The 18,724-nt window shown below is 36.6% G+C and overlaps 1 protein-coding gene across 2 annotated transcripts in view; it reads left to right on the top strand.

Annotated features, from left to right (window-relative positions):
- The window catches only part of NELL1 (neural EGFL like 1), a 926,144-nt gene extending 908,914 nt beyond the window's left edge, over positions 1–17,230 (top strand). For both annotated transcript variants that reach the window (XM_002821956.3, XM_002821957.4), the window contains 4 exons: positions 1,723–1,916; positions 12,277–12,453; positions 14,692–14,916; positions 16,496–17,230. In XM_002821956.3, the coding sequence (XP_002822002.3) occupies positions 1,723–1,916; positions 12,277–12,453; positions 14,692–14,916; positions 16,496–16,546 (647 nt within the window). In that variant the 3' untranslated portion in view covers positions 16,547–17,230. The remainder of the gene's footprint in view (positions 1–1,722; positions 1,917–12,276; positions 12,454–14,691; positions 14,917–16,495) is intronic.
- The last annotated feature ends 1,494 nt before the right edge of the window (positions 17,231–18,724 follow it).

The raw sequence follows: 18,724 nt of genomic DNA, 5'->3' as shown, positions 1-18,724 counted from the left end.
TACAATACCTTGTTATTAACTACAGTCATCATGTTTGACAATAGATCTTCTTGAATTTATTCCTTCTATTTAACTGAAATTTTGTATTCACTGCTTTTGAATGAAAAGGGAGGGGACAAGAGATAACAATTGCAGTGTTAGATGGCATTTATATGCTATGCTGGGTTTAAAATTTTTGGAAGACCATACATTGGGTGGGTATAGTGTATACAGAAGATAAATGAGAGAAAAACAAAGTAACATGTCAAAGAATATATAACTGTTACGTGTAAAAAGACTAATACATGGTAAGCACTCAACTAAAAAGTAAGAGCTTGGTTTCAAACATTGGTCACCAGACTCCCACATTTAAAACTCCTTTTAGTTGAGAAGAATAAGAGAATTGAAAGAAGATTGAAGAGATAAGAGAGGCTATATGAAAGGAGCACCATATGTTCAAATAGAAATACACTGAGAATAGGATGGGCATGACTAGTAACAGTGAGCAGATATAGTGAGGCTTGATTTTAGTTGACTTGCCATACAGGCATCATAATTTGGGATATTTTCTATAATTTTCAAAGGAGAAATCATTGTTCACTAATGAAATGTCTTGACTAAAGCTAAAATTGGTAAGACAAAGCCAAAAAGTAGATCTTGGAAAAAAGTAACTTCTAGAAATATTATTAGAATTTCTTAATGTCATCTGCTTTGTGTTGCACCATGTGCAAAGAAACTTGTGCATAGCAGGTAAACCAAAACCAAGTAGACTAGTAGACACTTCTTGAATGGCCTCAGACACTAAGTATCAGTACTTCTACCAATGAATAGAAGTTACTCGGTGATATATTTCATCTCACTTTAAGGGAGACATTTCCAAAAGAGTTATCCAAAGGTGGAGTCAGGTATTTTGTAAGGTAATGGATTGCCTTTTGGGGAAGGACTTAAGCCAGAGTTGGACAGGTTTGTGTTTGAGATGTTGTTAAGGTCGCTCAAGCTTTAAATGTCAGAATCGGCTGACTGGATTTATGTTTTTATTCCATTCTTGGCTGTCAATAAAGAACAAGAGAATACATTTATGTCTTTCATCAGCATCCATCCATGTAGCTATTATTTTTTATGCACGGGCAAATATTCTGCTGGCCATAAGGATAGTAAGACTTTGACTATAAAAGGCACCTATCAAGAATTGTTCCTACTTCCTTCAACCTTGGTGGTAGGATCTAGGAGCAATCTAATTGTCTCAAGGTTGCCCAAATTGCCCACTTGTTCCTACTCAGTGGCTAATACATTCACATCTTTTCTAAAAGACTCAGATCTCCATGGTGGTGTATGCATGCTGTTAATGAATTAACAGTGTTTATGGCCTCTGGATGAAATCGTTCTTAAGAATATCCTAAAAGAACTTGCTAACTGCTACTGGATGTTTTAGTAATTAGAGTCTGGCAGCTAGCTGTAGATTTGGGTCTCAGATCAGCCACTTACTAGCTTTATGACAGTGGTCATGTTATTTAAGTTATGAACCTCAGCTCCATTATTTGCAGAATAGGAATAAGGACAGATCTCCCACACAGAGCAGAACTGACTTGCAGTGTAAATGAGATAATACATGTGAACAGCTTGGCGGTACCTAGCACAAGGTAAATGGTCAATGATGTTAGTTAATGCTACTGTAAATGATGGTTGGTTGTTCTCTAAGTTCCCTTGGCTAGATTCTAAGCTTCTGTGCTTCCTATATTGCAGACATTGATGAATGTGCCTTAAGAACTCACACCTGTTGGAATGATTCTGCCTGCATCAACCTGGCAGGGGGCTTTGACTGTCTCTGCCCCTCTGGGCCCTCCTGCTCTGGTGACTGTCCTCATGACGGGGGGCTGAAGCACAATGGCCAAGTGTGGACCTTGAAAGAAGACAGGTGTTCTGTCTGCTCCTGCAAGGTGAGGCTGATGTGGTGCAGAAGAAATTGAAACTGTTCTTTCTCTTCTCCCCTCACTTTTCTGCCTCCCCACCTCTCTTCCTCTTGCTGTTGACTGTAGTTCCTGAACAGGCTTCTCCTGTTCTTATCTACACTACAGCTAATGATGATGCTAAGGGGTAGGGAAACCTGCTTTGAATTGATTGTGTTCTTAGTGGAAAGTGAGGTATAAGATTGAGAAGGAACTGCAGAGAAGGGGAAGCAGGGTAGAAAAGCCAATGATAGTCCTCCCACTGAAAGCCTACAGTGCCTTTAAGGTTGGTTGGGTGAGAGTTTTAATGAGCCCTCATCCCACACTTATACAAACTTGCTGATTAAAACTACTCTTTGCCTAAGATAACCGCCTGCATGAACTTGCTCACTTTATGACATCATCTAGAAAAGCAAGGCCAACAGACTTGCATCCAGTGCTGAGACAGGTGGATTTTCATTTTGAACAAATGATAATGATAGTATGAGGCCTCTTAGAAATTGATGTCTTCTTTGTTCTTCTCAGTGCTGGGCCATTCCTTATATTAAGTTGTTTGAAAGTGAGCTCAATGCTTATGAAAATAAAATTCTGTCATCATTTGGTTTTGCTTTATGCTTTGCAAAATGGGTCTATTAAAGTGTTTGATCTCTTTGTGCTTTATTTCTTCTTTTATTGATCTTGCCTATTTATTTTCTCCTTTGTTATTGCTCTACTGTAGCTCTTGCCTTGTATGTCTAGGTCTGTTGGGATGGGACTATTTAATCTTGAGCTTTATGGGCATGGGAACCAAGAGAAATTACTTGCTTAGTAGCCTCTTAGAGAGAGAAGTCTCCTGATAAATTCCCAGTGTGCTGAAACAGAGCTGAAATGAGCCTTAAGAAATCATCCAGTTCATCCACTTGCCTTCATCTGCCACACATCCACAGACCTGGGGCCACCTAGTTAGGAGGGCCACATTATGAAGCGCTAGATCATTACCCCCAACGCCTATGTTTTCCCCTTTCACATAAACCTAGTTTCCCACACTCCAATCTAGATTTGTTTTCCCTTACTGAAGCACCTGCTATGTTTCAGCCACCCTGTAATTCAAAAAAGCAGCATCATGTTTACTTCTTACAGCACTACTTCGAAAGACAATGAAACTGAATTTCCATGGGATAAAGTAACTTGCCCTAAATATTAAAGATATAAATGTCTAAGCTGTGACTTGAACTCCACTTGCTTGGCTCAAAGTTCATAGTTTTTCCATCTTGTCAGATGTCTTGTAACACTCTACAATGATATTTATTGGTATATTGAAAACCAGTTAGGTAACTGGTAATCTAACTTGACTGAGCTCAGACTTTCAACTCAGACTTTTGACTTTCAACTAGATTCCATGTACTTCCTTGTATGTAAGTGACTGGTGAGACATTCCCTCAAGGGGTTTTGAAGTTATTGAGTATAATATTTAACCACATGGTGCTGACTCAAAGGGCGAAATTTTTTAAGAGAAGAAAAATCTCATTGTGGGTTAGACTATTTCCATAATTCCTTATGGAAGAGGATGGTAATTAGGTCTCCCATTCAGCCAGCAGAATGGGGGTGAATTCTTTGCTAGGCCATTTCAAGAAACTATTGTGTTATTAAACTTTTGAGGATGATCATTACATATCCTCACATCGTTTTTGGGCTTTCTAGGTCCCCAGTCCCTGGAATAGGCAAAGGACATTAGTGGAGTCTTGACTAGTATGAGAGTAAAATTCTCCTTTCAGTTTTTGTTTTATTTAAGCCATGATGAAGCAGGGAACTTACTAATCATTGAAAATTTCCCAGAGCTTCTTTAATTAACTGTGTTAATAATCCAAGCAACCTAAATTGATTTCTTCTTTTTTGAATCCTGAAGTGTTTCCAAAGCCTTATGAGAATTAGACTGAAATTTCCACAGGGGATGAGCAATTTGTGTAATCTAATTTTGTTAATATGATGCACCTTCACTGCAAAGCACTGCAATTTCTGAATAAAGTACAGGCAGATTTCTATACATAAATCTTTTGTTTGTTTGTGTTCTACATGTACTTATTGCCCATTTATAGTACAGTTTCCCAGAGGTTGTGGAGGGGGAAGAGAGCCTGGTTTAGGAGCTGAATTAAGCATCCTAAATCAGCTTCTGTAAGTCACCATTATAAAATGAACTGTTTGTGGCCCTCCTTGTTTCTATTATTTGAAGTTGAAAGTGCTCTATTTCAATTTGATAAGAAATATCTCCAATACTTACACATCAAAATGGGTGACTATAATGACATCATCTTGCAAGCTAAGAAGTAAAATCAAGGTTGGGATATAAAGTACTATCTTTTCAATCATATCCTTGATGTTTCAGATTTAAATGCCATCCATCAAATTATGCAACAGCAGAATTACGCAAACCAACAAAAGGTCAAGACTTACTGCTGAAGGAAGTAGAGTTAAAATTCTTTTAAAAGGCTACTTTCCCCTTTGAGAGTCAGTACACCAGCTTAGCTGCTAGTGTTTCATGGTAATTGATAAAAAGGCCTTGAAACATGTCCACAGATGAATAGAGTTCAATGATGAAGCTAGGCTAGCATAAATGGATTTGGGCTTTTGTTTAGATTCTGTGTACTTCCTTGGCAGTGACAATGTTTTTGTGCATCTTTAGACACCTAGTTAATTAGATACAGAAAGATTGCTGCACAGCTTAAAACTTACATCCCTCCAGCATTATTTAGACCACAGGAACCCAGATGAAAAGTGGTTGTCTCTCTGGGATTGATCCCTAAATCTTGATTACAGCCCAGCATCTTTTCATAGATACCCATCTGTGGCTCTTCCATTCATAAATTTGTCCAGGACTTTAGGGAGACATCTTTATTTTCTGCCTGTGCTACACGGGAAGGTAGAGATGTCCCCAGCTTATTCATTTCTAGGAAATGTAGTATTTTAGTATGAGTAGTTGTGTTTATGTTGCAGATCATGGAGATGAAGATGTAAATGGATACACAAACAATTAACCACTTGTCATATATGGTAGAGCTATGAACAATTTGCTGTGGGAACACAGAAAGGGGAAGCATAGTCAGCCCTCTGTATTTGTTGGTTCTACATTCTTGAATTCAACCAACCCCAGATCAAAAGTGTTTAAAAAACAAAGATAATGCAAATTTAAATTAATAATATAAATATTTCATTTATACCCTATTAGGTATTATTAGTAATCTAGAGATGATTTAAAGTATATGGGAGGATATGCATAGGTGGTTTGCAATACTATGCAGTTATATGCAAATACTATGCCATTTTATATAAGGGACTTGAACATCTGCAGATTCTGGTATCTGTGCAGAGGTCTTTGAACCAATCCCCCAGAGATACTGAGGGACGACTGAATGCTCTACTTTGGGAAGATGCAGAAGCGAATAGGGAAAGCCTTTCACAGAGAAGGTGATCTTTGAAGGGGCCCTTAAAGAATGAGGAATTTAATCAAGTAGAGATGTAGGGGAAGGTGAATCCCAAACAAGAGGGAACTGTAAGAGCAAAAATGAGAAAGTGTAAGAATATATGTTGTATTAGAAATATGAAGTGAATGATGAGCTTAAAAATATCAGGAACAAAAAGAGTATAAGAAGGGTATAGTCACTGATGAGCTGAGAGATTAAGGCTGAAGACAGAGCCAGGCCATGGGATTTAGACTTCATCCTGTGGGCAGCAAATGATCATAAGAAATTTTACGTTTGGAATTGGCAGGGCCCAATCAAGGTCTGATTGACAGCATGATGGATGACCTGAGGAGATAGAAGCTAACTAGAAAGAAATCACTTAGGCTGAGGTAAAGGTTCAGAGGAGTAAAGATGAAAACCTGAAAGAGGGATAGAGAAGTAACATCTAATGGGAGAAAATGCAGAAGTGAAAAATGGGTCCTGATGACTGATGATGCTAGAGACTTAGTGTCTGTGGTAATGTCTTCCCTATTCTCTGGGCAAAAAAAAGCTCCTGAGTAGCATGTTTGAGACATAGCTGCCCATTTTCTCAGGTGAACAGGATTCAGGTGCCATTACATAAGAACCAGGGTCTGCAAGTGGGCTTGTATGCTACTACATCTATACCTACATGTACACTTATACCTATACCTATACTATTATGAGTAGTAACTGGATAATCTAGTGGGAGGAAGAGAGCAAACTATGAAGGCCAGATATTGTTTCTATGGTTTCATACAGTTAAAAAATGTGAGTAGCATTCATCTTGAAAACAAAGTAATACTAAAGACTTGAGCAGTATTAGTTCTTGAGTTTTTCTGGGGTTTAGAGATGAGTAGGGAAAGGGATACCATAAATAGCCAGTAAACTTCCATGTTATAATAAAGTCAGGGACGAATTACTGTGGAAAGGAAAGGCAAAGTGGAGAAGACCTTTTTCATGAGATTGTCTGGAATCATGGCCATCTGACCTGTTTATATAAACCTATTCCCAGAAACTGAAGATGGTCATGCCAGGGACACTCTCAAGCACTCGTGTATCTCTTTCTGGCAAGGAGGAAAGAATCTGATCTATGAGGAGCAGTCAGCATACTGGTTCTGCCTTCATAAGAATAGGACTTACTCACAGGAAGAAGCCAGGGAAGAGTCTGGTCTGTGCCTGGGGCCAGGATAAAAGTAAACTTTCTGAATTCCAGCAAACTGCTCATAAAAATGCTTTGCCTTGCTCTTCGAACCCAACTAACAGCATTATAAATATTTTCCTGTCTATTGTGGTTTTGATGGTTGGAGTTAGCTGTGCAAGCTGTAAGATTGTGTTTCTTTTCCTTGGAAAGAGGAACTTATTGGAAGGTTTCATTTGGCACTCAAAACTCTAGGGGTCCTGTAAAGGAACAGGGCGTCTCTTTCTAATTTTCCCTGACTCTTTCTCCTGTGGTAGTGTTCCAAACCCTGCCTTGTCCTTGCAGGAGCTTGAACGTTACACCATGCTACCTCTCCATCTGACTGGGTGATGTTGTTTCTCCATCAATGGTTTTGAAGCTTTGCACCAGAATCACCTGCAGGGCTTGTGAAACTTTGATCACTGGCTCTACCCTCAGTATTTTCTGGTTCAGTAGATCTGGGGTGGGGTGCAAGAATTTGCATTTTTCAGTAGTTCCCAGGAAATGGTAATGCTGCTGGTTTGAGGACTGCCACTTTGAAAACTTTTGCCCCAAGAATCTTTCTGATATCACTTTATCTAAAATTAGTTTTTCCTATCCCCTAGCCTCCTCATGATACAAAAGGTGCATCATAGTGGAAAATCATTGTTATGAAAGTTCAGGTTAGGGATAAGTTTCTGTTTTGTTATTAGTTTTCTACATGGAAAAGGCATTTCCCTCTCTGGGCTTGGTTTCCTCTTCATTAAATTGAGATAACTGGATAAAATGACTGCTAAATGTGTTTCTACCCCAGGTGTTAGGACTAAGGGACTAGTTTGTGGGCTGTGTCCTGAAGGCAAAATTAATACTTTGTAAAAAGATTGGAAATCACAGCTCAATTTGTGTGTGAGAAAGTAGAATAGGCGCGTCTAGGTTACCAGCCCTAATTTCGTAGTCTATATCAGGCATCAGCAAGGTTTTTTTCTTTAAAGGGTCATGTTGTAAATATTTCATGTTTTGTAGACCATAAAGCTTCGGTCCCAAATATTCAATTCTGCCATTGCAGTGTGAAAAAAAATGTCCCAAATACCCAGTTCTGCCATTGCAGTGTGAAAAAGACCCGCAGACAAAATGTAAATGAACAAGCGAACTTGAGTTCCAATAACACTTCATTTACAAAAACAGGCATCAGGTTGAATTTGTACCATGGGCATCAGTTTTCCAACCCAAAGTTTATATTACTGTTTTACAGAAATAATCTGACCTATGTCCACCTTCTTGATTTAGAAGTTTCAAAACTCTATGGCAGAAAAAAAATGAGTGATATTATGTAATCTGGAGTAAATATATCAGTGTGTTGACTATTCAGTATTAAAATTTGTAATTAATAGCAAAAAAACCTATAATTTTTCTATGGCATAAGAAAAAATGTATTTTTTACCAGATAGGAAACTTTGTTTCCCTGCTTTTTAAAATTCAGAAGCAACTTAAATATTAGAACAGTTATTAATTGCTTATCCTTGAACTTGCAGTATAAAATTGCATCAAAACAGCTTCTGTGGCAGAAGATTGCAAAAATACATCTTTGGCACATAAGTAGGGATTGTTCAAACCACCCAAGTTGGAATAGAGATCAAACTCTGGAAAGAGCCTCAAAGATCTCTGATAAAAGATTACTTATCATCAGTGAGCTCCATACTCTCCCCAAATTTAGTTTCTAGTGTGATTGTGCTCTGTGAGCTGATGTTTTATAATGGCATTCTCATTGTATTAATGGAGTCACCTGTGACATTTTCATTATTAAAAATGATTTTCTTGACAGTTACCCTGTAATTCAAAGGCAAAGTGAACATTGCCATTGTTCTGAAACATGTTAGAAGCTAAGGGGGGCCTATTTGGCATTTTCACATAATTGATGAGATGTGAAATTGCTTTATTTTGCACTAACCCTGGAGGCTATCCATTTATTCTTATTCATTCTTTTAATCAGCACATGGGAAGAAAACTGAGTCTCATAGCCTGTTGTGCAGCAACCTTTTCTGAAAGAATTTATCCTTTTGTTTGATGCCGGCCACAGACACAGCCATGCTGGTTCCTGAGGCATGATCCTTCTACATTTGGGAAGAGTGATCGTGTGCCATTGGAAGCTGAGCTGATCGAATAGGTTTATGTAGTAGCTATCATTAGTTTGCTTAGTTTTTGTTGGTTAAAGTAAGTCTTCAGGGAGTCATTTGGGGCCATGGTGACACAAGCAAAATATATGAGTGAGTTAAAATAATGGTATATGAGCTGTAAACCTAAGGCCTATTGTTGGGAAATTCCTAGGATCGGGACACTTCCTTGTCCTGACTAGCTGGATTCTCTGATTCAATTCACTTGCTAAAATATAGAGTCTCTTGCTTTCTTTCTATATACACATTTGCATACACATGCAAATGTATATGTGTGTGTATAATCTTTCATCTCTTGATATTTTTGGAACACCATGATTTCTTGTTATTTGTATAGCAAAAGAGCCAATGCACACGATACATTTTTCAACCTGTTGTTATATATGTAGCTGGCATGTCTGCTTTCCATTCTCCTTAAAGAATATAAAGCTTTTAAGGTTTCCACTTTAGCTGACACAAAACATCTCAGCAAGTCCTGTCTGATTATTCAGCGTTGTTGTGGATAAAGTAGATAAAGACCCTGAGGGCAAGTCCATCAAGTTTTCAGATGTCACTAAGCTGCGAAGGAGGGTGAGCTATAGTAAATGGCAGAAATAGCATTTACAAAGCATTGTGACAGGAAGAAGAGATGAAATAGATCTAACAATATGAAATGCAACAGAGATAAACATCAAGTTGTATACTTGCTGCCCCTAAACAGCCAACTGCACAAGATGAGATAGGGCTTAATGAGGTTTTAGTCTTCATTAAGCTCAATATTAGCCAACACTATGGCATAGTCAAAGAAAGTAAATACAGTCATGCATCACTTAATGACAGGGATACATTCTAAGAAATGAGTCATTAGGCTTTTTCATCACTGTGTCAACATCATAGAGTATATTTAAACAAACCTAGATGGAATAGCTTACTACACACCTAGGCTATTTGGTATAGTCTATTGCTTCTAGGCTATAAACCTGGACAGCATGATCCTACACTTAGTATTGTAGGCAATTGTAACACAGTGGTAAGTATTTGTATATCTAAACATAGAAAAGGTACAATAACAATACATATAAAAGACAAAAAGTGGTATACCTGTATAGAACACTTACCATGAATGGAGCTTACGGGACTAGAAGTTGCGGTAGGTGAGTGAGTGAGTGAATGTTGGGTGCATGTGAAGGCCTAGGATATTACTGTTCACTTCTGTACACTTTATGAACCTTGTATACTTAGGCTACACTAAATTTTGAAAAAGAATTTTTTTCTTCAATAAATTAACCTTAGCTTATTGTAAATTTTTTACTTTATAAACTTTTTAATTTTTGTAACTTTTTGACTCTTGTGTAATAACACTTAGTTTAAAACACAAACACATTGTACAGCTGTACAAAATATTTTCTTTATATTCTTATTCTATAAGCTTTTTCTAATTTTTTAAAACTTATTAAACATTTTTTTCAAACTGGCACACAAAAACACCCCTTAACCTAGGTCTCCACAGGGTCAGGATTATCAATATCACTGTCTTTCACCTCCATATTTTCCTCCATGTCTTGTCCCACTGGAAGGTCTTCAGGGACGATAATATGCACAGAGCTATCGTCTCTTATGATAACAATGCCTTCTTCTAGAATACCTCCTGAGGACTTGCCTGAGGCTGTTTTAGTTATCTCTTTTTTTTTATAAGTAGGAATAATACATTCTAAAATAATGATTAAAAAAGATAGATAGTATACTAAATACATAAACCAGTTACCTAGCCATTTATCATCATTATCAAGCAGTATGTACAGTAAATGACTGTAGGTGTACATTTTTATACAACTGGTAGCTCAGTAGGCTTGTTTACACAAGCATCGTTACAAACACATGCATGAGTAATACAGTGCATTACATAATGGCTGCGATGTCACTAGGTGACAGGAATTTTTCAGCTTCATTCAAATTCTATAGGACCACCTTTGTATGTGTAGTACGTCAGTGACCAAAATTTCATTGTGTGGCACAAGACTTTATTGAAAAAAGCCTGCATTAAAGAAAGTACAACACTTAAAACAAGGTGAGAACGAAATTCAATTCAGTCTTTCTTCAAAGACCATTGCTGAATAATTCTATTTAGTTCTCTCTCAGCTACCTCATTTGAGAAATAGAGATATACATTCGTATTCCACAAATTATCAGGATTAAATGTGATCACGCATGTAAATGCCTCTGCACAATGTATAACACAAGATAAGTATTAAATGCATGGTAGAATATGATGATGATGATGATGATGATGATGATTATGATGATGATATATACTTAAAACTGTTGAAAGAAAAGGCAACTATGACAGTGAAAGCATTATAAATGATGGGGACTGGTCAAGAAGTTAGAGGTGTTTACCCGGAGATGAAACATCTCAGTGAATACATAAGAGCTGTCTTCTAAAAACTGAAGAACTGAACCATGACAGAGTGTTTGGAGTTCTGTTATTACCGAAAGTATGGATTCAGGTCAATGGATAGAAGTAATGAGAAGTCTGATTTTTTACATTATAACATGTACAGAGATGCACACTGAATTCTCTCCATAGTGGTGAATTCAAGACTGGAGAGCCTCAAGCACTTCAACTTTTGAATATGGCTGCTATAAAGAGGATTCAACTATAGGTCAGGAGGCTTGGTTATATGTTCTTTAAGGTAAATTCCAGCCCTGAGACTCTTTGGTTTTTTAAAATATTCAGCAAATTACTTATAAGCATGAATGGTGATGACAGGTCTTACCTTAAATTTTCAGCAATGAAGAACATTGTTTAAGAAATTAATGTAAGCAACAGACATATAAAAAAAGATATGCTGCAAAATGTTTAGTCTTACTGCTTAAGTGCTGCTGACTTTCAATTTTTTGTAACTATGAGTCCTCAGAGGCAATACTTCAAAAACTGTACTGTGCTTACAATATGGGAGAACTGCCATAAGGTGGAAAGAGGCACTTGATTATACCCCCCTGTAGTACACAACTTTAAGGCAATCTTGCCGAAGAAGAATATTTTGAGACCATAACAATTGGTGGTGCTGCTTGGAGAACCACTACTTAACTATGTCATCTTGGATAAGTGGTTTAGCCTCTCTGGATCTAAGTTAATTTTTCTGTATAAAGGACATAATCAGACTTCCTTTCACAGTTGGGACAGGGATATAGTTAGATGAATGTATTTGAATATGTTAAGTGGTAGTATGGGAATACAGGAGCATGATTTTCCACTCAAATGACTTATTGAACATATATGCATTTTTAGCTGCTTACTTATAATTCTTACTTAGAAATATGATTTTTAAGAACCCCTTTGAAAAAGATTTTCAAAAAACATGCTGAATTTTGCTAAACTTAAAAATGTTCCTATTTTTTCTGCTCTGCAAGCAAAATCAGGGAAAGAAAGGGTGTGTTTGTGAGAACACAAGTGTGTGCTTCAGTTTTGAACAGAATGAGAGGTGGCCAGGGGATGACTAAAAATCCAAGAAGTTCATTTCTCATAGTGTAGCTGTCCGTCATGTCCTAAATGATGAAACCTCCTTAACTTCATTTCTAAACAGGATGGCAAGATATTCTGCCGACGGACAGCTTGTGATTGCCAGAATCCAAGTGCTGACCTTTTCTGTTGCCCAGAATGTGACACCAGAGTCACAAGTCAATGTTTAGACCAAAATGGTCACAAGCTGTATCGAAGTGGAGACAATTGGACCCATAGCTGTCAGCAGTGTCGGTGTCTGGTATGTTGGCTTCCTTTACAGGGTGTTGAGCCTTTACTCTGAAAGAGGTTACAAATTCAGTTGTCTGTGGGACCTAGTTCCCCGTTTTTCATAATACTGTACAGGGAGCTCTGTGGGGCCTGTGGCTAAGGGTCATGTTCTCTGCCTAAAGATATTCAGGCTGTATTTGAAATACTGTACAAAGTAAAAAGCACATATTTATGGGACAGATTTGACCCAAACAATGACAGTTTACAGCTACTACTAATAAGAAATCAAGATCAAGAAAAATCTCTGCAACAAAGGAAGCTTTCAAAACCTTGACTAGTACTTGTAGTCCTGACACAGCTAAATCTTTCATTTATGTGCCATAACCCTTAAAGATTTCAATATAAGAGGTAACAAAATAAAGTAGAAATATCAGAGATTTAATCATAGAGACCTAGAATCTAAATGTGGTCCTCCCACATGCTAGCTTAAAATGATTACCTTGGGCAAGTCTTAGCATTTTACTGACTATTCTGTCCCTCAAGTGGACACAGGTGTGTGAGTATATCTGAGGGAAAGAATGGGCTGTTATGAAGATTACAAGATATATAAGAAGGACAAATATAATACTTGGCTTAGAGAAGGCACTTAGTGTATGGTAGTGACTATCGTTAATACTTCCTACCTTGAAAAATCTTTTCAGATACTACATGTTTAAAAAGAAAAAAATGAAGGTTGTTATAAATATTAATATAGGGCTAATAATGGTATAATTAGATTTGAGAAAGTCCAGAGAAAAGGCTTAATTTCTTGACCTCGTTCTTTCAATTTCAAATTATATCACAAAGATTTCTAGCAATGAGAAGACTTCTAGGACACATTGTCATGGAATGTGATATCCCATATGTAAAGTCACAACTATGGAACATTCTGAGTTGATTGGTAATGGAAACTATTAGCTGCGTGTCTGTAAGTTAACATTTGCTGACATGAATGATTCTCATTTTATGGGTACTGTATGAAAACAAGTATTCAGATAAATTATGCTCTAAATTTCCATCAGATTTTTTTTAAGTCTTCAGGTGAATGTGCAGATAATCTTAACAGAATATGTCTTTCTTAATCACCCCTACGACTGAGAAGTATGACTCAGATAAATAAAAATTGTAGTCATTTTTTAAAACTCCCACCCAAGGACAAAAAAGTCAATACAACTGTAGAATTAGTTTCCCTATGAGACTGGCAAATTGCATTTCTTTTCCAAGAAGCTAACCATCAGGCATCCAGAAGAATTGGTATTAATTTGATGCATGAAATTTTCATAGATAGAATTTCAAAAGTATATCCTCTTCCATCCTAGCCCCTAAGATGAATATTTCTCAGGAAAACGGAAGCTGTTAAACACTTAACTTATGAATTACTTGAGAATACTGTGGGTCATACTTAATAAATATTCAAGACTTTTCATGTGCCAGACTTTGTATGATGTAACAGTGAGCAAGATAGACATGGCCTATACCCACACAAAGCCCATAGTCTTATGGAGATTACTGAACAATTAAACAAGTTACCATATATTATAAGGTATTATGCCATAGATTATAATTCATGATAGCAGAGGAAGAGGATGCATAGTGAAATAGTTTTATTGTGGGCAGCTCAATGAAGCCACAGATGCCAGATGCTGAGACACACAAAAGCTCCGTTTGAACTGCAATCTAGAAAGTTCAGTGGTCACATGTTATATTCAAAACCATTCTGAAATGGTTCTCTTGACATTGCCCAACCTTAACTTTAAATTTGATTGAAATATTACAGTGCTTCAGGTTCTGCTTTTGACCTTAAGAGAAATTAATTGCTCTTTATATACTAGACAGTACCTTATAATTTATTTATTAGCCTTTATTGACCAAAACCGTGCTAAACATGATGGAGAGAAAGTAACAAGCCAAAAGTCTGAAAGCTCAAAACTTAATGTGGAATTGTACTAATTATAAGTATCATGTTAAAATAATTATAGGCTGTGCTTGGCACACAAAGAAGTTCACCTAGTTCTTTCTGTGTCCTGCAGTATAGATGGTCAGCAAAAGCATTCTGAAAGAAGTGAGACCTGTAGTAGGTCTTCAAGGAGGAAGTGTATTATATTCTCAACGGTGTCAACTAGAAACATTCAGCGATGAGAATTACTGTGCTCTCTTTCCCCTTCTATGACTTTGGGAATAAAATTATGCATAGAACAATAATGCGACCTTTTTTGCTTTTCATCTACAGGAAGGAGAGGTAGATTGCTGGCCACTCACTTGCCCCAACTTGAGCTGTGAGTACACAGCTATCTTAGAAGGGGAATGTTGTCCCCGCTGTGTCAGTGACCCCTGCCTAGCTGATAACATTGCCTATGACATCAGAAAAACTTGCCTGGACAGCTACGGTGTTTCAAGGCTTAGCGGCTCAGTGTGGACGATGGCTGGATCTCCCTGCACAACCTGTAAATGCAAGGTAATTGGATGTTCTTCAGATATTGAAGCCTTAAACAATTGCCAGAGAACACTTGCAGGAGGTCCACTCCTGATATTTCTGAATGCACAGGTTCAATGGACATGGTGGAAACTCTGGCATACATTTACTTCTCATAGGAATTTAATATGTATGAATATTATCATAGCTGCACCCTGTAAAAAGGCAAATTCCAAATGAGCATGAAATAAAAGAATTGCTCCTGCCTTTGAACTACATAATTTTGACATTGATTCTTGGCTGAATTATGACCAATTTAGGCTCTTTTGACCTGCATATTAAATAAAAAGAAAAGAAAGAAAGGGAAAGAACAAGGAAGGGAAGGAGAAAGAAAAGAAGGAAGGAAGGGAGGGAGGAAAAGAGGGAAGGAGGGAGGGAAAGAGGGAGGAAGGAAGAAAACCAGTCAACTTCCTTTCATCCTGGAAAAGTTTCTAAGTTCTTTTATTAAACTGTCAATGTTAGGGGAAAAAAGTCCTCTCAAGTTGTTTTGCTTCGTTTAATTATCAGAGTGCCTAAGGTGGGGACCTGCAACTCTTGCTACAGCATTTCATTAACAGTGATTATTTCCCTGTCTTTTTGGAGTTTTCATGAGACATCCTCATGTGTCATTAAGATTAAAAAACTGACTAATCTCTCCCTTCAAAGCTCGTGAAGAGCTGGAGTGGTAGCTGATTTGGCACAATCATTAGTTAGTGTCAAATCTCTGCCAAAATATCTGTTTAAGATTCCCATGATTAAACATGTTAAAACTAGGAGTCTACATGGTCCCATCAAACCCTGGCTCAGCTTCAAGCATCAGTGGAAGCTTCCCAACTTGCCTCTTCATGCTGTTATAAATGTAGATTTTTTTTTTTTCTGGGAAAGTATCATCTTAAGATGTAGCCCCAGTAGAAAAAGGATACTATCAGACCTCATATAGAAAAAGGTCCATGGTCGCATCTGTACCTTCAGTCCCAGAGAACTAAATGACCAGGACACAGGGAGACCTCTGTTACTTATCTGATAATTACGTGGAATTATAAAGGTATATTTATATTAGTACATAAAATTTTTAATGAGTTTATAAATATTTATATACCTAACTATGCACTATCCCCTTCTTAGTCACCATGAGAGATTTCATGCAAACCTTACTGGACCCCATCTTGGACTTGCCTGCAGATTGTTGGGGGTACTTTCAAATAGCTTCTTAAATGACAGATTGCTATCTTTTAGGGATTTATTTTTGGAAAGAATCTCGCTTGGAATAAGGACAGCAAACAGGTCATGTGAAAAGTTGGAAATCCCAGGGAGGCCTCCCAAGCAGGGATTGAGTGCAGGTGATGCGTGAAATTGAACTGCTAGCAGAATCCCAGTGAGCAGTACCCTGGAGGGTCTGTCGGTCCTTCATTTCTTTCTACTCTTTCTCTAGTTTTTTTCCTAGCATTTTTTTCTTGTCATTTTTTATAGCCTTCTTGAAGTTTGTCTCAAAATGCTGAAAGTTGTTTTGAGTATAAAAATTGCAGACTGCTAATTTATATTCCATGTCTCAACTGGCTAACACATGTTTCTTTATGTACAGAATGGAAGAGTCTGTTGTTCTGTGGATTTTGAGTGTCTTCAAAATAATTGAAGTATTTAAAATGGACTCATTGCAGAAGAATGGACAAAATGACCATCCAACGTGATTAAGAATAGGAATTGGTGGTTTGGTTTTTTTGTTTGTTTTGTTTTTGTAACCACAGATAATTGCCAAAGTTTCCATCTGAGGAAGGTGTTTGGAGGTTGCCTTTTGGACCTACCACTTTGCTCATTCTTGCTAACCTAGTCTAGGTGACCTACAGTGCAGTGCATTTAAGTCAATGGTTGTTAAAAGAAGTTTCCCGTGTTGTAAATCATGTTTCCCTCATCAGATCATTTGCAAATACATTTAAATGATCTCATGGTAAATGTTGATGTATTTTTCGGTTTATTTTGTGTACTAACATAATAGAGACTCAGCTTTTATTTATTTTGTTGATTTATGGATCAAATTCTAAAATAAAGTTGCCTGTTGTGATTTTTGTCCCATCTACTGCATACTTAGTGCTGAGATCCTTGTAAAATGTTTTGATGAAAATATGTATGTAGAGTCCAATCGCATTATACATACATTTCAAAGTGCCGAACCTTCTTAAATGCCTACTCATTCAGCTTAAACAGGCTGAAGCCAAGTATGACAAAGAAGAGAAGGACCAAAAACATAATCAAAGAATTATTTTAAAGAAAACTCGTCTCTCTTGCAAAAATAAAAAAAATAAAAATAAAAAAAAATTTAACCTGCAATTTGGAAGCAGCAATGCTTAAATCTTTTCTTGGCTTTGAAAGCAAAATTACCTTTGTGTCAGATTTATGTAGTACTTGATCATTTATAAAGCGTCACAGTTATTAATAAAGTTATAATCATAGTACATGTCACAAGTATTGTCCCTATATTACAGAAGTGTGAATTAAGGAGTTCCAGTCAACTAATTTGTTTAGAACTAGTTGATTTACAGTGTGTTGGGATTGGTAATCAAGTCTCCTAATTCCTGTTCAGTGCTTTTTTCTACTAAACTACATTGCCTCTCATATACATGAAGGAGACACCTTTAAAAAAATCTATTTGTATACTCAGAAGTTATTTTTTAGAACAGTGAATGTTTCCACTTGAGCCAATACCATATTTTTAAGAATTGGCAGTTATTAAGTTTTACAAAATGAATAAAATGCGCAAATGACATATCTGAGCTGAGAATTCAAGCTTGGTTGTAGTTTCTGGTAAATCACATCTCAGTGGTTTGTGATACCTACAGCTCTTGAATTCATCATTATTCTGAATTAAGTTGGTTTTTGGATTCTCATTCACTCCCCAACTTAAAAAAAAGACCTGACTTGTTAAGTCAGTCATGCTAAAAAAATTTTAATATCAAATATTGGTCAAATTCTTAATTTAAAATTACATGCTTAGACAACTATTATTCATTGGTATTTGTCCAGTGGAAATGATACCCAATATTTTTTCGTGAAGATGAAGTTCATTACATAAAATCAATTTTATGTATTGAATTATGATAACAACAGTTTAAATACTACATTTGACAAAGACTGATATAATATGGCAAATTAGAACACATCTCTGTTTTAATTCCCTAGATGAAACCTTGAAGAGAATTTTAATATCATTTTTTGAAAAATTTACAACAATTAAAAAAAATCTTTGCAATTTTTGTTGGAAAAAACAAAGACATTTACAAGAATTATTTGTGACTGAATATGTCAGGGATTGGTGAACTATGATCTCGTGTTAAATCTCATTATTAATAGCATAAAAGCATTGTGATTCAGTGGAATATGAGGAAAGATGAAAGTTCCACACATTAACTAGACACATATCTAATGAACACAATTTTGCCTCATTTGTTACATCCAGGTTGCATATGAATATATATGTGTGTATATATGTTATATGTAATATTATATATTTGTTATATATGCTACATATGAATATATATTCATGCATCCTACAATACATTTATATTTAAATCTACTCATATGTAACATATATATGTAAATACACACACACACACACACATACATGCACATTCCCAGAACTTCCCCTACTCTGAACTTTATAGATCTGTGCTTATGTACTGGTATGAACTTTTAAAATAAATTTTCTTTGAATTGTGGTTACAAACATATGGCTACAGGCTATAGGTTAGATTATATACTAATTGGGTGCAGTCTTCATCTACTAGTATTTAGCATAGTGCCTTCCATACAGTGGGTT

Source organism: Pongo abelii, chromosome 9 (assembly GCF_028885655.2).
Source record: "Pongo abelii isolate AG06213 chromosome 9, NHGRI_mPonAbe1-v2.0_pri, whole genome shotgun sequence".
Lineage (NCBI taxonomy): Eukaryota > Metazoa > Chordata > Mammalia > Primates > Hominidae > Pongo > Pongo abelii.
The sequence above is the reverse complement of the archived record's forward strand: the minus strand, read 5'-3'. Positions and strand labels throughout refer to the sequence as shown.